We start from the raw sequence: 20,548 nt of genomic DNA on the forward strand, positions 1-20,548 counted from the left end.
CCCTTCACCCGCCATACGCATAGAGACAACTTCACACAGTTGATTCAAGTGATTTCAAAGGTTTCATCACAACACAACCACACACGCACGTAACATTTGTTGCGGTGCATGAGCGAAAGTGACAAAAAAGCATTACCACTGAGAATCCACATTAGGTGAGAGGAACTATTTGTATTAAAGAGGAAGGAAGGGACTGGCGAGTGGAAACAAAAAAAGAAAAAAAAAAGAAGCGCACGACCACTGAATGGAAGGTAAACACAACCCGGAGTGAATAAATGTTATCATCCCTCGCTCATGGTTTAATAGTCCATCGAGTATTCTCATATGACACAGAGGTTTACGTGGTGAGTGTCAAAAGTTCCTCATCTTTTATTCCTATTTGCACAACTCTTGGAAAAAAAAACAAACCGAAAAAATATGCATTGTTATTTCGCGCGTTTTCTTTGAATATTATTTCTCTTAGGAACGTCTTAATTGTCAAGATCTGTTTCGCTACAGAGGAGAGGCTGTAACCAACTCATGTAAACTTCCGCATACCTATTTATGTGACAATGTCATAACAAAGAAACAGCAATGAAAAGAAAAAAAATGCATGGTAGAGAAAGAGAGTAAAATAATAATGATAATAATCAAAATTAGAAACAATAAGGAAAAATGGGAAGGAAAAAAAATTCAAAAATATGGAAGTAAGTAAATAAATAAACACACGGGGTAATAGTAAAAAGCGTGTAAAAAGAAAAAGGAAGGAGAAAAAGAAGATGAAGGGGATAGTAACTATTGCATGAAACCAATGGAACAAACAAACACCACCTTCTGTACCCCTCACACTCCGCATTACGCACAATAAAAAATGGGGGAGAAAATGAACGAAGGGTAAAACAAATGAATAAAATACAACAAGAGCAGCAACAAAAGGAGAAACACTCAACGTGTTGGCCATGTACACCTTCATTTTTATTTATTCAACCACACAAACATTGCGTAAAGAGTGAGATATATACAAGATAAAACATAAGAAAAAGAAGGATGGGGAACGCTCACGAGGGGGGGGAAGGAAAGAGCAATGCCTTTGCGTCGTTGTCCTTCGCACATAACTCCATCACACACTAACAAACATAAAAAATAAAAAAATAGTAATTATATGTAAACAATAACAATAAATAATAATAATAATAATTACGGATTATGTGTGAATTGGGGGAGGGAAACGGAATGGAAAAAGTAAATAAAACAGTCACACTTCCGGGGCTGGAAGGAAGGGGAGAGAGAAAACGAAAATAACACCGCACTGAGATGGAGAGATGAAACAAATCAAATCAAATCAAAAATAAATAAAACGAGCTTCATGGAAAGCCATGATATACAACAGCAACACCAGGCAACTAAATAAATAAGGTCAAAGCGAAAAGAGAAGGAAGAAAAAAGAAAAAGAAAAGGGTAAATTAAACTATCAATAAACAAATTCCCGCCATAAAGCACGGAGGCAACAGGTTTTTCCTTTTTTGAATAATTATGATAACGGCCACAGACTAACAATCCCCATGTTAGAGGAAAGTGAAAAATAGGGATGATAAATAAAATAAAGTAGGAAACGGGAGTAAAGGGAGTAAACAAAGATTTAGTTGCCACCAAAAAAAAAAAGAACAGGAGGTGATAACAACCAAACATGTAATTGGGGCAACTAAAATAATATGAGGTGCCTTAACATAATTAAAAAGAAAAAGAGCCTGAAAAAAATTACAAACCTGAATGTCGAACGGGGTATCTTTAAAAAAAAAAAACAATCGAAAAAGAAGTATGCTACGTTAAAGGGACGAGTTTATTTATATGCTACGGAAATTTTTGCTAGTAAAGTTAATTAAATAAATAATTATAATAATAAATAACGATAAACATATGTTGATGTGGATAAGCTCTCGGAATACATTTAATTGCGTCTCATCCAATATCTGCACCACCTGTTCCTTTCTTTCTCTTTCCTCCCTTGCTTTAAGAACCGAAAAGGGAAAGGGTTAAAAAATAGGAAAACTAAAATATGGGAGCGTTACAGGGAGAAAAAAAAAGAGTAATAAAATAGCCTCCGTCACAAAACTACCCCATGTCAAGAGTAAACATGAGGGCGGTCAGCCACCGGTCACGTTCTTCTTCAGTTTTGGTAGCAAACAGAATAGACTGCGAATGCACTGTTGAGAGCACAAATACAAACTTCTTATTGCAATCCACTTTCTCCACGCTGTTTGCCTCTGGGGAATAGAAAATTTTCATCGGCGAAACTGACTTGATTGTGTCGAGTGGCATCCTTTTACTGCGTGTGTTGCAGTTGGAGGCGCACTTTTCTTTTGCTAGTGTGACAGTTAAGTAACCGTCAGCCAAAGTGAGATACCGCTCCTTCCAACGTCCGTCAAGCGTTCCCTTAAATACAACCCCTTCCATGTGCCCGGGGATTCCCGACTCAATTTGTTTTTCAGTTTCCGACATAATCAAATTTTCCCCCTCCACTATGCCTCGCATTACGAGGACCCGCTCCTTTGCGGTGAGGTTGTAGCGGCGGCGATCCCCAATACAATCCACAGGATTGGAAATGTAGTTCCTTTCAACTTCATCATCGGCGGCAATCATATCATACACTTGCTTTTTAAACAGGTGTAAATAGTGCTGCATCAGGGGTGTTTTCAGTAGTTGAGAAGCGCTTGGTCGTCTATCGGGATCTAACTGCAGTATATACTCAAGAAACTCTCGCATCTCAAGACTTATGCAAGGAGGAGAAGCTTTGCCATCGGTGTTAGCAGCCGAATTATTGGACTCGCCAGATTTTTGAGTTGGTGGAAGCCACATGTCACCCGATAGCACCAGTTCCTTAAGTTTTGCTGGTGAGTGTGCTTCAAAAGGGCGGCGCTTTCCTAAAAGTTCACACAACACAATACCAGCAGCCCATATGTCAGCTTTCTTTCCGTACCGCTGACCCTTTAACATCTCAGGTGAGAGGTAATAACTCGTTCCCAGGAAAGTAACAGCGATGGGGTTACTCACGCTAGTATCGTACTGTTTTGAAAAACCAAAATCACCCAGCTTCAAGAATCCGCGAGATGTGAGAAAGATGTTAGCCGTCTTAATATCGCGATGAATCATTCGCCGCCGGTGGACGTGGTCAAGACCTAAAAGTAACTGAACAAACAACACTCCAGCCTCCCTCTCAGTAGGGAAGCGGTCGCTGGGCATGTGGTGAAGGTTGCGATACAAATCCCCTTTATCCGCGAACTCTGTTATAATAACAATTGTTTGAAACTCGTCATCAATGTAGAAGTGCTCGTAATACCGTACAATAGCGAAATGATCAGCATTCGCCAAACACATTATTTCCGTCTGTGCGTACTGCCGGTCGTGATCCGACATGCAGGTTAGATTTAGGACCTTTGCCACAAACTGCCTTGACTGGCAATCACCTACACGCTCTGTCCCATTTACTGCCAAACTTTCAGCACCAATTCTTCCCCTTCGCTTAGCCACTGGAGCTACCGGATTGTTCTCGACGATAAATGCCTCCCCAAAGGCACCTCTTCCCGCCATCTTTTTCTTTATGTATAAAGCTGTAGAGCTACCGGGTTCTCCCAAAATATCCTCAAGCGAAAGCCGCTCAGGGTCAAATTTATTGTTGTATCCATCGGTTTTAATTACTGGAATGGGAGGCGAATTACTCCTCTGCGCATCCGATCGCGTGTCGGAGGCGGTGGTGTGAGAACTTGACGACGCGGTCTTTGGAGTTGGTAATTCCGTTGGTGCTCTCGTAGCTACTCTCACAACACCGTTTCCCATTAAATAACAACGAGAGGACGCCTTCACAGTATGTAATAGGACGACAAGTTGATGTGCGGCTTTAAAAAAAAAAAAACGTTACAGCTTTCGCCTTGATCTTAGATTTTTTCCTTTTGGTTTCTTTTATGAAATAGGATAAAAGGGGGAGAGAAAATCCAATGTCAATAACTCCAGTAAAAACAAAGTCGGGAAGCTGACGATGTGCTACAAAGCAACACTCACATACCAGGTTTTGTAAAAAGAAAAACACAAGAAACAAAACTATAATCCTAGTAGTAAGAAAGGGCCACAGAAGAGTGTTACCACAAAAGACCGAGGGCACACGCTGCTCGAGGCAGGGAGAAAAAAAAAAGAAAAAATGTAAGTGCCCCCCCAAGGCGCTGCCTCACAGAAACGAAAAGAGAGAAACCAATACGTAAAAAACAGTCCAGTGGGAAGAATACGCCCCACTGACACCTTTCTTCATTTTACTGGAGAACCAAGAGGAATTATGTAAAGGATCTGCACGATATGTATCGCACTTCCATACCATTTCCTCCCACCCAACCGGTAACACGTTTAGTACCCGCCATCGAAAAGTAGAATTCATAGGAGTACCAAGAATTACGGCTCCGTTAGTAAGAACCACACAGTCATAACATCAATAATCAAAAATTCAACACCAGATAAGAATAAACACACTACTCTTCACGTCATTTTAAGAAACACAACTGCACAACGCCATCTTACAAGTCACTATGCGGTGCCCCAGGGTTACGTTTCCTTGTAAATTGATTTTCCGCATGATCCCAGTTTACCACGTTCCAAAATGTTTGCACGTAAGCCGGACGGTCATTCTTGTAATCAATATAGTAAGCATGCTCCCAAACATCGCAGGCGAGAATCGGCTTGAGATCCGCTTCAGTCAGTGGGCAACCGGCGTCATGCGTTTGAAATACTTTCAGTTTTTTTGTGGTGGTGTCCTGCACAAGCCACGCCCAACCAGAGCCGAAGTGGCCCACCGCCGCATTAGTGAACTCCTCCTTGAATTTTGCGAAGCTGCCGAATGATGCCCTGATGGCCTCTGCGAGTTTACCACTTGGTTCCCCACCGCCGTTGGGAGACATGCTCTCCCAGTAGAAGTTATGGTTAAATATCTGCGCCGCAAGGTTGAAGATGGGGCCTTTTTCTGTTCGGATGATTTCCTCAACGCTCTTCGCAGCAAGCGCTGGATTAGATTTCGCGGCCGCATTCAATTTCGTCACATAACCCATGTGATGCTTGTCGTAGTGAAACGTCACCTGTTCCTTCGATATACCCTTTGCGGCTAATCCATCGTACCCCCACGGAAGTGGTGGAATGCTGAAAGCCATCGGTGTTACTTATGTTGAAAGTACCGAAAAATATAGAATAATAAGGGAAATTATTTTCTTTTCCTACTATTGGTTTCCCTTCTTATTGCTCTACAGTTCCTTTTTCTTTTTTTTAAAAAGATCAGTTTATGGTCTCTACTTATGAGTCCAGTTATACAAGAGTTCAAGGAGATGAACAGTAACGCATTTGGTACGATTTGAATTAAGAACAATAGTTCAGCAGCCGACACGGAGGAAGTTAAGCAAACAGGGCGTGCAACAAAAATATATATGATTCCAGCAACTCGTCGAGTATAATCTTCAGATTACAGAAAAAAAGTGAAAAGTGAAAAGAAGCAAAATGAGAGCTTAGAGGGACGCGACAGCTCCCAACAAATATAAAAATGATTTCTGCTCCTTCGTTTAATCACTTAATCTTTCTCTCCACCCCGCTCTCATTTACCCTCCTTGCCCCCTCATATCACGCGGCATAACCACCTGTCGCAAGTGCTCACTTAAGTGATTCATGCGGGTTTCTCATCCTTCCTTCTGCTTTCCTTTTATTGTTTTCTCATCTCAATCCATTACGACCATACGATTCTTTTTCCTCCCTCAGCACATCGCAACCTTCTATAACGATTCGTTTCTCACTCTTATTTCCCCTAAATAACACCAAGAGGATTACAAAAGCATGCACGAAACAAACATAAACACAAAAATCGTCAGTTAGTCATGCATGCGCAATAAGGCACGATGAGGTGCCGTAATATAAAAGGACATGTGATCGAATCAATGAAAACGATTGAATCTAGAGAATGGAGGAGAGATGAAACGAAAAAGGAACATCCACATTGTAAACACAAAACATACAAACAAATGAAACAGGAAGTAACAGAAAAAAACAACAATAAAACGAAAAAAAACAAACGAACAAACCACTTTCGCATATTCCTCAATTCAATCAAAACATACAAAAAACACAAAAAACTAGGTAACATTACTTCCTTCCTTTCCCATCTCTTCTACCGACGCAGCGCGCTTCCATTACCTCATATAAAGTGTTTGGAACGCATAAGAGAAAAGAGTGGGAACTAACGCCCGCAATCTGATTGAGTAAAACAAAAAAAATGAAGCAATGAAGCAAACGAAAAGAACAAAAGAAAACATTTTCAGAGGCCCGCAAGTATGAAAGAAAAACAAACAAACAGAAGTCAAATGCGGTCACCTTCGTCGCTTATGCTTCACTAAGCACCTTTTAAGCGTAAAAGAAAAGGTATGAGAAAACAAAGTCAGCAGTGCGAAAAGAAAACAAGAAACCGGATTCACAACAAACGTTACGAACAACCAAAACTCAACACGAACTCAGAAGCAGACAAAATTCTTCTTTTTTCACCTTACAAAAGCCACCGTTAAATATAGAGGGCAGCAAAAGGAGAGAAGGAGAATTCCGAAAATGGGGCAGAAATCGAAGAACAAAAAAAATCTTCTCTTTTCTAAAAAAAAACCAAAGAAAGGGGACAAGAACAAAACATGTGGAGCAGGAGGCGATCAATAAATAGACGGAGACGGAGGAACAAAGCACAGTATTGACGACAAAATTTAGTGCACTGTCATCTTTAACTGGCGACCAAAACACTACTTATAAAAGTATTACCTTCACCTTCTTGTTTATTCTTTGATGAAGCCAAGTACCTGCGACATGAGGTCGTCCTTTTTGGGGCTCTTCTTGTACTTTACAGCCTCCGAAATGGCCGACTCGAGGAGCTGCACCACATTGGTTCCATCAGCTGCCGATACGTAAAACAGCGAAAGGTTATGCTTCTCCACGAACGCGAACGCCTTGTTCACGACGGATGGATCTGTATCTATCTTATTACAGGCTACAATGCATGGAATGTGCTCACGGTAGTTTCGTAACTCACCCAACCACTTCTCCAAATTCTTATACGTCGCCTTCCGGGTGACGTCGAAAACCAAAATGCACGCATGAGCCTCGTGGTAATACGCGGGATGCATAGTGGAGAAACGCTCCTGTCCCGCCGTGTCCCAAATGTCAACATCAATTGCCTCATCATCTTCAGTAACGAAGTCATAGTGGAATAGCGTCAATGCATATGTGGACATTTGCACAGGCACGTATCGTTGCATCAAAAACCGCTCTACCAACTTAGACTTCCCCACAGCACTGTCACCAAGAAGGATAACTTTCACAGGTTTCCGTTCGTCATCGGGTTTATTGTCAATTAGTTTCTTCACTTTTAAGGACATTACAAAAAAAAAAAATGGACAAGTACGCAAGCGAAGAATGAGCTAAACCTATGACGAGAAGAAAAGGGAGGAATAAAAAAAGAGTAAGGAATTTCATTTGGCATGCAAGTGCAGCCGGTTGTCAGTTTGGCAAAGCTTGGTGGAAGTGCACAGTTACTTCCCTTCTCCCCCTGCGCTTAGCACACCCTCCTCCAAGTAAAAGCTTCGTTCTATTCCCAACGTAAGAACACTGGGTAACCCTATCGCTCAATTCATTTAATACCGTTATAATCATTACTATTACGAAATTGAAAAATGATTGCGGTACGAGAGATGCAACCCACAACGGGTCTTGTGGGAAAATGAATAAAATACGATGTGAAGACGCGGTTAAACCATCAAAGTCAGCGAGAAAAGGGGGGGGCAACATTCATTTAAACAATGAGATTTCAAGCCATAGCTCTCCGTTCCTTTTGTCCTCGCCCACCCCACAGGTATAACATCAAGAATGTGCTAAATTGACGGGGGAAACATTTCCCATACACACCTTTATAACAACAACATACACGGGCTCCACTGCATTACAAGCCAAGACGTCGCGAACAGAAACTAACCGTACTACACGGTACACAGTTACCAACAAGAAACGTACTTGAGGTGCGGATGCGCGCAGTACATGCACGAAGCAACGTGGTGAGGTAATTGTGGAGTCTTTTTGCCCACACATGCAAAGACACCTGCTCAGCGTAACTCAGCTTCACTCACGCAGTGAATTTCGCATAGCATCTCGAGGTTATCCCTCCCCTAATCGGCCACTACATGACAGAACATCACAAATCATGGAAAGTAGGAAAGAAGTCACTTTCATCACCATCTCGTTCCCTTGTCAACTTTCTAAATACCCTTCATTTGAAACTTCATCGGAGGTGCCAGAGCTGGGAGGGGCGCCTGCGACTCGTTCACACGTTTCCGCATGGTGTTCAGCCCCTCACGCTTTTCCTTGTCTTCCAACCCCCTGTCTTCAATGCGGCTTTCCTTCGCGAGCACATCCTTTTCCACAACTGCAGCCTCCGTCGTAATCATCATTCCAGCCACTGAACACGCATTTACTACCGCTGATTTTACAACTTTCATTGGATCAATTATACCCTCGTTAAACATGTTCACGTACTCGCCTGTCTGCGCATTGTATCCGAACGTTGGGTCATTCCTTCTCATAATTTTACTCGCCACAACACTTCCTTCCACACCCGCATTACTCGCAATGTAACGACAGGGCAAGCGGACAGCCCTTTTCACTATATTAACGCCCGTGCGGATATCTGGAGGCAAACTGCGGTCCTTCGCCACGCTGTCAAGCCGCACTGATGCAACGAGCAAAGCTGTACCACCGCCAGCAAGAATTCCCTCCGCTACCGCTGCACGCGTGGCGTTAAGGGCATCAACAATACGATCTTTTTTCTCACTGATCTCAACTTCGGAGGCACCGCCAACTTTAATTACTGCAACACCTCCAGACAACTTAGCAAGCCGCTCTACCAAGCGCTCGCGGTTGTACTCGTGATCTTCCGCTGCAATCATATCACGGATCATCTGAACGCGCTCTTCCACCGCGATGGCACTTCCACCACCCTCCATTAAAATGCATTCATCACGCGATATTGTAGCTTTCTTACATGATCCAAGCAACCGCTCCGAAAAATCACTTTGGTCGAGACTTAACCCCAAATCCTCTGAAATCATCTGCGCACCGGTGAATACTGCAATATCCTGTAGTTGATTAATTCGCATATCACCGAACCCAGGAGCTTTCACTGAGCAGCCTGTTATTCTTCCTTGAATTTTGTTATAGAGGAATGTATGCATTGCTTCTCCCTCCAAATCCTCGGAAATAACAAGGAGTGGTCTCTTCTTTTGGATGGCATGGTTCAGTGCGGGAAGAATGTGGGCAACACTGGACAACTTACGGTTTGCAACAAACACTAGTGCATTCTCCAATTCGCACTTCTGTGACTTGGTGTTCGTTACAAAATATGGTGATGTGAATCCCCGCTCGAAGGACATTCCCTCCACGAGTTCCAACTCCGTGTTCAACGAGCGGCCCTCCTGCGTAGTGATGACACCATCCTTACCAACCTGCTGCATGGCATCACCAATGAGCGCTCCAATTTCAACGTCCATATTAGCCGATATCATTGCTATCTGCGTTACCTCCGATTTGGAGGTGACGGGCTTCGCCTGCTCAGCCAATGAAGCGAGTACCTCGCGGCAGGCCAAGTCAATCCCACGTTTCAAGTCCATTGGATTCGTACCCGTAGAAACACTACGGAACCCTTCTCGAAATATAGCTCCAGAGAGAATTGTTGCAGTGGTCGTTCCGTCACCAGCTGTATCATTTGTGAGGCCAGCCACCTGCCGCACGAGGTTGGCACCCAGATTTTCAAAGCTGTTCTCAAACTCAATGTGCTTCGCTACTGTCACGCCATCCTTTGTTATCTTCGGACTAGCATATGGCATCTCCAATACGACATTACGTCCTTTCGGCCCCAATGTAACACCGACCGCCTTCACAAGATTCTCCACACCAAGCAAAAGTAGCTTACGGGCCTCGATGCCGTAACGAATGTCCTTCGGCGTCGAGCCGTACTGCATGCAACAAGCGAAGGAGCGCCTCAGCATGACGTCTCACAGATCCTGTCTTCTAAACTGTTATTTCTGCACTCTTTTCGATTTCACAGATTCTAGGTCATCAACGAGATAGCCAGAAGGAGAAAAAGATAATATGGGTATGCATATCCAAGCGCCATGCAAGAGAGCACATGTAAATGTACATTTTCCCCTATGCCTTCCTGACGCACCAATCCCTTACACATTTCTCTTCAGAAATGTAGACTGTGCATCAACATTGGGTAAAGTTCTCCTTTCAGCACCTCACAATGATCCACGTAATCTGAACGCACGAAGTGCATGACGGAAAGGGAAAGAAAAAGAAATGCCTCAAAACATCACGTCGCACTGTCCACAAAAAGGGACAACAGAGACAATTTCCCGCTGCAGCACGTTTTCCTCACGAACCAAATTTGACATAAAGCGCTATAGTTCTTGTGGTGGTGTGTTTTTCGGTGGGAAGCTGAAAAGGGACTGACCGCACGAACGCATGACGGCATGCGTCGTCTGGCGCTTTTACCGCTCACATCTAAACAAGCACCCGTCGATACCTTCCTGCCATCACACATAAATTAAGGGGGAAAATGAAGGTTGCACTGAGGTTGGATCAATCGCTCACACGCTCCCTCACGCACGGAACTCCAAGAGACACCGCTGGTGATAATCAGCCAGCCACTAAACTGCGGTGACGGAACCCCTCGTACCTCCAAGTAACGTACTGACGTTAGCGTGCACACCGGAATGCCCAGCTATGTTGTTAGTGGCCGGAGGCACGGTATACAAACTAGAAGACAATGCTACATTAGCGCTTGGTGTTGATTCCGGCTCTTCCGGCGTGACTACAGGTTTGCACCCCTCGGAAGAAAACGCATGGCGCTCGCCACCTCCATGGTGGTGATGATGACCATAGTCATGATTGTGTCCATGAGAGTGACCGTGGTCGTGCCCATGAGAGTGGTTATGACACTGATAGCTAGAACTTTCTCCGGGGTCAAAGTTGTCTTCTTCATCAGGCTTTCTGACCTCCACAAAAACGTAAGCCGCAACACTTGCAAGTATTTTATGTGCTTCTTGAGTCACCGCCAAGGGGTCTGCCGATGTTAGCAAAATCAATTGCACAAGGGCCATAAGCTCCCCTTCACTCACCTCCCAAAAGCAGGACGACTTTATCTGCATTACACCCGGAACCAACTGCACACTACGAATGGCACGCTCACACTTTGCCGCCACGTTGGGTTGGCACGTTGCGTTGTTAAGCAGAAGCCACGCCATTGATGTGGATTGATTCAAGGTGACAGCCAAAACGTAGAATGCCAACAACATCACTCCAATAGTTTCCCACATTGAAGACCCGCCAAGTCTCACTAAAAGCGAGACTAAGATGCACGTGAAAGCAGAAAAAGAGCGCAACACAATGCGAATAATGCGATACTGTTGGGAAAAGGCCCTGGAAAAGAGCAGCAGAGGCCTGCGCAGAACCTGCCGTATCGTAACGTGGATACTGGGGAGACCACGAGGCTCTCGTTGCGAAGACAGCGTTCCACTGATGCGGTCATGCGCGTCAATTTCTCCCCCAAACACAGTAATAAGCAGGGCATGTACCACTCCTGTGAGGAGAAGCAATTTAGGTGAGGGCTGTCGCGTGTGTGCTATGTCGTGAACTGATTCTAGCATTACGGTGAGTGATCCAAACAAAACAAATATAGACGCACCGAACGAAATGAGCGTGTGAAGACGCTTTGCACCGAAGTAGTACCCCTGAATACCTTCGAGAGAAATCGCCCCGTTTTGCTGGTTACGGTGCTCTTGGCCGCCAAGTAGTAAACTATGCGGCTGAGGATTCGGCTGCGCCGTAATCTGCTCCTTGACTCGAAAGGAAGGCGCCTGCACAATGCGGCAGTAGTTCAGTGACACCACCCCTGAAGCAACAGCGGCACATGTGTTAAATGTGATGAAGGCGTTGACCTGAAGAATCCTGCAGCCACTAAACGTACCGATTAGCGTGTCTACGACCCATAAAAAGAAGAAAACAGTGGCGACGCACCGCAGTTTGTGCATTTCCAGGTCATCGCCCTTCTTGAACAGACGAACAGCTTCTCCTATCATATTTGCTGCGACTAATCAGAAGTGTGGAAAAGCGAAACAAACAAGAGAAACTTGAACACAAGCGAACCGCGGTAAATCTTTTCACATATATAAAGGAATGCATTATTAAGATGCATACGTGGTACACCTTCCCCCTTCCTCTCACTAAGAGGCTCATGAGAAAAGTAGAGAAAAAACGAAATGCACACTCGGTTTGAAAAGCAACATTTCTTTACCGAGATTGAGAAATGGAATAAATAATAACTGTATGTCTATCTCTATGATGGTTGTTGTTGCAGTTGTGTAGTTCCCGTTCGCAAGCATATCCATCAAACTGCAGGGTGTTACTTCATCGACCACGCTTCACCTGACCCGTTGGCAGGAGTGGCACCAAATGTCCCATCCCACCAGCCTTCAGTGCGGTTTTTATGTCATTAGCGGAAAGCGTTACCCTTCGCCTCGACTCACGAGAGTGTTCGTCATCTGCAAGACATGAAAGGTACAGAAGCGATATTGTTGCGGCCTTCTGCATCGCTATGCGCGCGTCGCGAGCAACATGCATACCAGCGGGCACAGCGGCAGCAACGATGCGGTCCACTTGCCCGGCCGCCAAACTACGAGCTTTTACAGCGGAGTTTTGTGCAGTTGGAGAGGGAAGAGGAGCCGCATCAATATCTGCTATGGTGCCTTGAGTGTCGCTCGCCTTCACTAAGTCACCAGCTAAATCCATTCGTCCTTGTCCTTTCATGAGTCCATGTAAAGCCGCAGTTGTAGAAAGAAGGAGGGCATATGAACTCGAAACATCATCAACAAAACGCACACAAGCGAATACGACAAAACAATGGCAAAGAGCAATTCAAAGATACGTACGCAAACATGGTGCTGCAACCGTACGAACAAAAAGTAAAGTAGTCACGAACAAGGTTTGATTAATGAAGGGAAGAAACAAGAAAGATTCAAGACTTCAGCTAATAACATAGTATAGTTATTCCATCACAAATTTGTCGGATTGAAGGGCTAACTTCAAGAATAACAATGATAACATCATATCTTACTTGACAAAGTACATGGAGTATCATCTCCGCTACCTCTATCACACGGTGCAGCTACGCGGCAAGCACACCCTGTTTACACAGGCACGTTGAACAGGGGCCAAGAGGGAGTGTTGGGCCACCGACAGAATGTAGGGGAAACAGTAGAATAAACGCAATAGCAGAGCTGGTCGAGAGGGTGAAGTATGTGAGCAAACCAGTTTCAAATACTTAAAGAAAGATACGGAAAGAATCTCAGAATCAAATATAAACGGTTATTCCATCACGAAACTCTCGGATTGAAGGGCTAACTTCAAAAGATCACTAATATCATCACACGGCACCGCTTCTCTTTTTGTACACACTGGTAGCCCATTGCAGGGGTGAATCAACATGCATCGGGGGAGGGGCTCCTACGGACGGCTATTCAAACATATGCTTTCCTTCCAACTAATAGATGGGAAATCAAAGGGGACCACACACATTTTTTTTCAAATGCACATACGTTTAGACAATGAAAGGAACGAAAAGTAAACAGGGTCATTCGAAGTAGCTTGCAATAACCAATAATATTTACTAATTGTCGCAACAGAAAGTGAGGCACGCGCACCATGGAACGAAAATCGAGCCATGTTTACACTACTCTCTATGCCCATCTATGGAAAACTTTTTGTGTGTGTTCTTCGAAAAATAAACGAAGGGACCGTTACAATGTGTAAAACACTGACCGAATGAAAAAGGGTGCATGTGTATCTGATAATTATTAAGATTTGTTATCATCTCCTGGACGAAGCGTCATTGAAAACTTTCGCTTACCCCTAATCAAAGGTATTATTGCACTGGTGTCCTCCACATCTGTACCGTCGATTTGAGTAATCCGCCAACCAACGACACTGTGCGGGTCCAATATGCCAATTTCACGGAGTGCTGCTGAAAACGGTGTGTTGTTCCCAGCAACTGACGCTCCTCCCATTACACCATCATTTTTAAATACGATACGTCGTATTGTCGAACGACTGCCATGCAGCGAAAATCCTAGAGGCGCCTCCGCATCATTCCGCATCAACGTCAAGTGAAACACCCTCTCGGCAGGTGCTTTGTGGTCGGCTGTGCCCTCACCATCGGAGGGTTCCGCTCCTATATCCTCGGGACTTGTGTTATCACCAGCTTCCACACTAGCTTCAGCCTCACCACGCTCCCGCGCCGCATCCAAAGCGGCCATCCGCTTCCTCTTCTTCACGCTATATATAAGACTGTTACGAACCGCCAAATTTATCGTGGCCTCCAGTCTTGCTAGTGCGCGCCAATTTGCCTTCTCCTGGTCCGTGGAATTTGCGGGATTCAGCCCCTCCACTTCAGCTAATAAGTTACTGCACTTGCTGTGCAATAAATGAGCCATGTCCCGTGACCACTGCCTTCTCATCCTCTTCCTTTCCTCCACAGCAGAGTCATTGAGGGGCATGCCAACCCCTTTTCGACGATCACCGCGGAGAAGGAAAATCCGGTAATGGCGCAGAACGTTAGTCACAACGTAAAGACGAAGGGATAAGTATCCCAGGGCCCGGGAAAAGTGACGAGGTTTGGCACCATGCGACCCCACGGAAAACAACGAGGGTGTTTCCGATGCCTCATCCCCCAAAGCCCCTTTAGTGTTGCGAAGCCCCTTCGTCAATTGTCGCTCATGCGATAGTATGAAAAATATTTCCTGTAACTGATGCAGAGGCATCCACAAGAAAGAAGGGTGCATAACATGGGCATGGACAACACTCAAAACAGATTGCGCCTGCCGACGAAGTAGTCTGCCGTCCACTTTCTCTCCATTGTCACATCGCAAGCCGGTAAAGCAATGGAGGACCTTCTTGGCACGCAGATGTCGAAGCTGCTTCGCGGTATTGTAATCCAAAGCGAATAACACCTCCCTCACGTACATTGATACGATTGTTGGGCTCACAACGCTGTCCGCAGAAATTCCAGAGGAAGACACAGGACGCACGTGGCAACCGTATTGCAAAAATGACATGAAGAACGCTACCTCGGCAGCCTGCGAAAGCGGTACACCACACACACGTAGTGCCTCCGCAACCTGTCCCGATTGTCTGTCATCACCACCACCGCCACTCTCCATCACATCACTCAACTGCTTCAGCAAGAGAAATACCTGCAGGCAACTCACAAGAACCTCACTACCAAGTGTGTCAAGATAATGCCGCCGCAGTAACGGGAAAAAGGAAGCGGATATATTTTTGAGGAAACAACAAGCAGGATGCTTGGTAAACGCCATCTTCGTCCTTGGATTACTCGGTGGTGGCCCCTGAAGATCCTGCGAAACGTATGACCTTACATATAGCTCAATGAGCGAGCTCACACCAACGCGGACTGTGGAAGCCGCAACCAACACACGTTCCCAAGCAGATTCTGAAGGCGGCTGCGCTTGCGTGGCACCTTCCTTCTTCGTGGAAGGGTCAACCAGAACGATCCAGTTCTTTGCTGTTTTGCTGCAGGCAAGGAAATACAACTCAATTTCCATCTCCAGCAAGGTGCGGCACAACACGGCGCTGGAGTTCACCGCAGGAATTAAATCATAATCCCTGGCTTCGTTCCTCGTTGCCCACACCGCAGCCACACGGTTCAATAATTCAAGAACGAGGAATGCGCTATCTGGTTTTGACGATAAAAACTGCAGAAACTTATTGTCCGCATGCAACCCCTCCCTGCAACGCAGGTATCTCAGGTTCAAAGTTGAATGTACCGTCCGGTGTGTCATTAGTGAATCACTGGTTCGTCGCTCTAGCGGTGGTGCTATTTTGGCCCAAAGTTGCCGTAGGGTTGTGATGCAACGGCTCTCCAGTTGAAATGTGGCTCCTGGGGGAAACGACGTAAACGAAAACAGTACACAAAGCATCATTGAGTAGAAAGCGTTAACACTCCCCGATAGATCTTTACACGCTGCCCCTCGTGTCGTCTCCAGTGTCCCGAGTGTTCGCTCAGCCAGCAATAACACACTGTGAAGTAGAGATGGTTGTGCCGAACCACCGGTGCCGCGTACTCCCTTTGAAACTGTTTCTTCCAACAATGCACTGGCGTCAGTCAGCAGACGCGATGAGCAACTCATAATGCTATGATCTAATGACGTTAAAGTTTCATCTTCCGCCCCGGCCACCTTCAGACAATTGGACAAATGCCATCGCAGTTCGACCGTCGCGGAGAGTCCAGAAGAAATTATTGCAGCGGAGCTCAAGCATTCAGTACACACGTCACTTGCATTCTCATTGTCACCCGTATTTTTATCCCCCACCGTGTTAGAAAAGTGATGATGCACTTCGGTGAGAGAGGCAAAGCATTCTGCATATGCTTTAAGAACCTTGCACCGCCACGCAAGGAGATGACCGACATCTTCAGACTCCTTACCTGCAGAACGAGCTTTGAAACGTTTATTACACTCACGACGGAAGCCATTTAGTGACTGCTGAAGCGCACGCCCCAGAAGAGTGAGCACGGCGTGTTGCACACGGACTTCGGGAAGGTCATCAACCTTTTCAATGCGCGTATGTTTTTCCACCTGCAAGCCAAGACGATTAATGAGTTCATGCAGTGTGTCATCCTCCTCAGATATGGCGGGTACATCCCTCTCTCCACCACCGGGAACCTCAACAACTACCCCTTTGTGCGCCGCAGCCAACTGTTTTAGTACCTGGGAGAACATTTCTTCTTTCATACAAATCTCTGCAACACGGGACATTTGCTTTCGTCCGTGTTCCCTTTGCCTGGAAGATTCGATCGGTTTCTCGCCGGTAGTAATATCGTGCAAAAGATTATCCATGTTATCACTTTCAAAACCCAGTGAGTGAATTAATCGATCCTTGGTGAGTTTTTCATCGTCGCCCTCGTCATCGGTGTAATCTCTTCTGATGATCCGACTCCCGTGGATGTTTCGAGTCTGAATGGGTGCCAGCAACCGCAAAGGGAGGAAAAGCCCACTTAAGGCTCTTCTCATCCCCAATAATCAAGTTACCGGAAAAGAAAAAAAAAACTGTCTTGGGAATCAGGTTAAGAACAGAAAACGCGAAGACTGAGATTTCATCCACGGGGAGCAAGTACAATAAATAAAACCACGCACGGCTCTCTCATGTTGTTAAAAAATAAGGGGAGTGACAGTAGTCTTGCTAACATTTTTTTTTTTAGAAGGGACGACGAAAATACCCCCGACAGGAATCACCCGCAGACCCTTCATGAGCTGTACTACGTGCCATCAACCCAGTAAACACCGCTGAGCCATTTGCGTAACCGAGAAAAATAATAGCAATAATAACGAGAATAAAAGTATTAATAGAAACGCTAATCGTCCCCGTACGGGCTTCAACATATCACATATGGTCCCATACCCATTGAATTATATTTCCTTCAGTGCCATATTCAAAGTATCAACCCCCCCCTCTCTCTATTTCTTTCTTACATTAAATATCCCTTTCAATTTCTTTTATTTTCGTCGTCCTCTGTTTTTATCCTTCGCTACCGTTGCTACGCCCCGATTCGAAACTTAAAATGAATAAGGTGCAAATCCGAAGAGAAAGCATATTCCAGTCAGCAAGGAAACATACAACGGTGTGGGTTTCCGCGACTTCAAGTATCTGAATGCCATAACGGCAGAGAGCAGAAACGACATACACGCCTCGACACGGTTGGCCACCTTGTGATTGGAGTCACTCAAAAGGTAAATGAGGGAAACCGCTGAGATGAGTCCAGCGGAAACTCCGGCTGCTAAACTTGCGACACTATTCTTCTTGCTGTATCCCATGTAACCTCCCAAAGGGAGCAGTACGGCAAGAGTCCCTGAGGCAATTACGTTCGCCATCTTAGATAAATTAAAGTATGGTTGGTGATAACTGCTCGATACACAAAAAAAAATGAGAGTGAAGGCGTGGATGTGTGCGTGTCCTCCTTACTATGACGTATCTCTCCGGTTTGTCACTAAGTTGTACAAGAGAGAAAAATACAGTGTGCATCGCCACACACAGTAAAAATAATATAGGCAAAAGCAACGGTAGAAGTTATCAAGACACCCTATGCGACCACATGGGAAGCAGTAAAAATAATAGATGAATATTATTCACATATGGGAAATATCTATCTATGGCATTCAGCAGATCCGTCACACACCAGAAAACCTTCATGTCGTATCAGCACATGGCAACCCCACCATACTGCCATCGCAATTACCCAATTGTTGAATGTGAAGGGTTTGCTTTCACGGTGGAAATACCTTTTCTCCACGGCACGTTCACTCTACTACGGTAACGTTCTCTACGAAGGTAATCTCCGGTTAGATCCACTGGTTTTGTCGGATTTAAGCAAATGTCTTCGAGAGCCGAGTCGGATCCAAAACCGTCCAAAACAGGCTGAGTTGGTGACTCTGCCGCAGATCCCGCTGGGAGCGTTTCATTGATTTTACTTAGTTGCTCCTTGTGAACAACAAGAAGTGGGCACGGACTCGTGTACAAGTTCCGCCACGCGTTTGGTACATCAACAGACTGTGTTGATGTCACGAAGTAGTTCAGCATACCTTTGGGAGCATACTGCGGGCTACCAACGCACCACTGTGCATTATTTTCCGTCAAGGGTGGGACAGCGTGCTTAACATAGGGAGGATTTTGAGGTGCCTCCGTGGTCAATGTGCCCGCTGCAATTGGTTGAATATTTCTCTCGTAATCCTCCACCTGACGGAAAAACACAGTCCAGTCCTCTTCTTCACTGGACCACATGATATGCACAACACAGAGACGAGCCGCTCCCGCGTCCGTGGACCTCACCTCTACCATCCGCGCACCGACGCGACGAGTAATGCCACCAATCTCAACAGCATCACTGCTTCCGATGATAGTTTCTTCATGAAGAGCTACAATGTAAAGGTGCTCTGTCTCAGGCGAACTGCGTACAACCATTTCAGTAGGCGTACTGTTCACTCGACAACGGGCGCCCCGTCTACAAAACCGTACCTCTATGCATCGCTCCGTTGTTGCATCGTCTACCCAATCACAACCAAGCACTTCGACACGGAAACGAAGCATTTTATAACTGGAAAAAAAAATATGCGGAAGGGGAAAAAAGAATAGAATTGTTGAAGGAAGCCCACTGTGAATAGGTGCAACTCACGTCCACAGGCAAAAGCAAAAAAAAAACTTTGGCACCAAAATGGGTGAGTACAAATGTGCATGCCGGTCAGCGACTCACCATTACCAGGCATCGACGGAACCGGCAATCGTTGCAATCTGCAAACTGCGATGCCAGTCGTTAGGGGTACAATGGTAACATAATTCCTGCTCATTCCCTTGTGGTGCTATGGAGAATGTCATAATGAAGAGACGCCCGCTTGAATTCTTCTCCAATAAAAATGAGGTGTGGGGATTACAAAAGGAACAGTAGCGGTAGCACCCCATACTACAAGACCTTTTCTGCTGGTAAGACAAATTGTCCAACACCCACCAAACTCCATAAGTTGAGGGCATGGAGGAGCAAAAAAACCTCAAAAAAAAACAAACCTCACATCCTGGATCTGGTGTAGGCGAGTTGGTAATACGGTGAACTTACGGGACTACAAATAGGACAGAAAAACGTGTCAATGGGAAGTGCGCTACATGCACAAACAGATTCCCCACCGATGGGTATTGAACGCCTTTGAACCGCTACTACATTTGAAAACTCCACAAGATCAATAGTAACTGGACAATATGCATGGTTAGGAGGTTGAGGAAGTGTCGCCCACAGGGAAGCACACTCAAAGGCACAAGGTTTGAGACCGGAGGACGCAAGTGGTTCCCCTCCATGTCCAATTTTGTAGCAGAGTCTGCCCACAATACTGAGCACATTGTACTCCAAAGGTTCCGATAAAATAAAGTCACAACTTACACAAAGTGATCTGTGTGCCGTTCGTCAAGGGTAAACAGTTCTCTTCATTTTCGGTGCTGCACATGCCGTTGGTGGAAAGCCGTCAGAAAACAAAAGAAGGGGAAATTGCCTCCACACAAAGAATCTTTCTCCACTCACATGGAACTCAAATCACTTTCTGGACTACGGTTGATCCATAAAGACGTTAACTGCGGAGCCACAGTGCACTACTTTGGATACACACTGCATGGTTACCATTTATCAACTGAAAAGTCTTCCTTTACAAGAATACCTTCAGAAAAAAAAGTGAAATTAAGCGATAGGATGGCGGAAGGTGAAAATACCATAGGATCAGCTGTCAACAAAGACGCCACCTACTACACTATGTTCATACTGGTGGAAATTTCATCTACTTGTGAGGTAAAGAGACGCATTGAAGTAATACATCGATGTACAAGTTTGACAAAAAACTCAAAATACATCCGCTCCCCG

At 45.2% G+C, this 20,548-nt stretch overlaps 9 protein-coding genes across 9 annotated transcripts, besides 4 other annotated features; all 9 read right to left on the minus strand.

Annotated features, from left to right (window-relative positions):
* Positions 1 to 1,115: 1,115 nt before the first annotated feature.
* Positions 1,116 to 1,143: a sequence feature (AT_rich).
* A 3-nt stretch (positions 1,144 to 1,146) lies between these two features.
* Positions 1,147 to 1,177: a microsatellite.
* A 677-nt stretch (positions 1,178 to 1,854) lies between these two features.
* Positions 1,855 to 1,886: a sequence feature (AT_rich).
* Positions 1,887 to 2,091: 205 nt separating this feature from the next.
* On the minus strand, positions 2,092 to 3,813 carry Tb11.01.6650 (serine/threonine-protein kinase, putative; the record flags this gene model as incomplete). Its single annotated transcript, XM_824466.1, has 1 exon — positions 2,092 to 3,813. The coding sequence occupies one exon, from the start codon at positions 3,811 to 3,813 to the stop codon at positions 2,092 to 2,094; it is 1,722 nt and encodes a 573-aa protein (XP_829559.1).
* A 725-nt stretch (positions 3,814 to 4,538) lies between these two features.
* On the minus strand, positions 4,539 to 5,165 carry Tb11.01.6660 (iron superoxide dismutase; the record flags this gene model as incomplete). The annotated part of the gene is made up of 1 exon (XM_824467.1): positions 4,539 to 5,165. One exon carries the CDS (start codon positions 5,163 to 5,165, stop codon positions 4,539 to 4,541), a length of 627 nt encoding a protein of 208 aa, XP_829560.1.
* Positions 5,166 to 6,000: 835 nt separating this feature from the next.
* Positions 6,001 to 6,071: a sequence feature (A-rich).
* Positions 6,072 to 6,812: 741 nt separating this feature from the next.
* On the minus strand, positions 6,813 to 7,412 carry Tb11.01.6670 (small GTPase; the record flags this gene model as incomplete). The annotated part of the gene is made up of 1 exon (XM_824468.1): positions 6,813 to 7,412. The coding sequence occupies one exon, from the start codon at positions 7,410 to 7,412 to the stop codon at positions 6,813 to 6,815; it is 600 nt and encodes a 199-aa protein (XP_829561.1).
* An 873-nt stretch (positions 7,413 to 8,285) lies between these two features.
* Tb11.01.6680 (chaperonin Hsp60 mitochondrial precursor) lies at positions 8,286 to 10,070 on the minus strand (the record flags this gene model as incomplete). The annotated part of the gene is made up of 1 exon (XM_824469.1): positions 8,286 to 10,070. The coding sequence occupies one exon, from the start codon at positions 10,068 to 10,070 to the stop codon at positions 8,286 to 8,288; it is 1,785 nt and encodes a 594-aa protein (XP_829562.1).
* Positions 10,071 to 10,733: 663 nt separating this feature from the next.
* Positions 10,734 to 12,164, minus strand: Tb11.01.6690 (hypothetical protein, conserved; the record flags this gene model as incomplete). Its single annotated transcript, XM_824470.1, has 1 exon — positions 10,734 to 12,164. The coding sequence occupies one exon, from the start codon at positions 12,162 to 12,164 to the stop codon at positions 10,734 to 10,736; it is 1,431 nt and encodes a 476-aa protein (XP_829563.1).
* Positions 12,165 to 12,492: 328 nt separating this feature from the next.
* Positions 12,493 to 12,891, minus strand: Tb11.01.6700 (hypothetical protein, conserved; the record flags this gene model as incomplete). Its single annotated transcript, XM_824471.1, has 1 exon — positions 12,493 to 12,891. One exon carries the CDS (start codon positions 12,889 to 12,891, stop codon positions 12,493 to 12,495), a length of 399 nt encoding a protein of 132 aa, XP_829564.1.
* Positions 12,892 to 13,937: 1,046 nt separating this feature from the next.
* On the minus strand, positions 13,938 to 17,168 carry Tb11.01.6710 (hypothetical protein, conserved; the record flags this gene model as incomplete). The annotated part of the gene is made up of 1 exon (XM_824472.1): positions 13,938 to 17,168. The coding sequence occupies one exon, from the start codon at positions 17,166 to 17,168 to the stop codon at positions 13,938 to 13,940; it is 3,231 nt and encodes a 1,076-aa protein (XP_829565.1).
* Positions 17,169 to 17,711: 543 nt separating this feature from the next.
* Positions 17,712 to 18,026, minus strand: Tb11.01.6715 (hypothetical protein, conserved; the record flags this gene model as incomplete). The annotated part of the gene is made up of 1 exon (XM_824473.1): positions 17,712 to 18,026. One exon carries the CDS (start codon positions 18,024 to 18,026, stop codon positions 17,712 to 17,714), a length of 315 nt encoding a protein of 104 aa, XP_829566.1.
* Positions 18,027 to 18,387: 361 nt separating this feature from the next.
* Positions 18,388 to 19,239, minus strand: Tb11.01.6720 (hypothetical protein, conserved; the record flags this gene model as incomplete). The annotated part of the gene is made up of 1 exon (XM_824474.1): positions 18,388 to 19,239. The coding sequence occupies one exon, from the start codon at positions 19,237 to 19,239 to the stop codon at positions 18,388 to 18,390; it is 852 nt and encodes a 283-aa protein (XP_829567.1).
* Between the last annotated feature and the right edge of the window lie 1,309 nt (positions 19,240 to 20,548).

This window comes from Trypanosoma brucei (genome assembly GCF_000002445.2).
Source record: "Trypanosoma brucei brucei TREU927 chromosome 11 chr11_scaffold01 genomic scaffold, whole genome shotgun sequence".
NCBI lineage: Eukaryota > Euglenozoa > Kinetoplastea > Trypanosomatida > Trypanosomatidae > Trypanosoma > Trypanosoma brucei.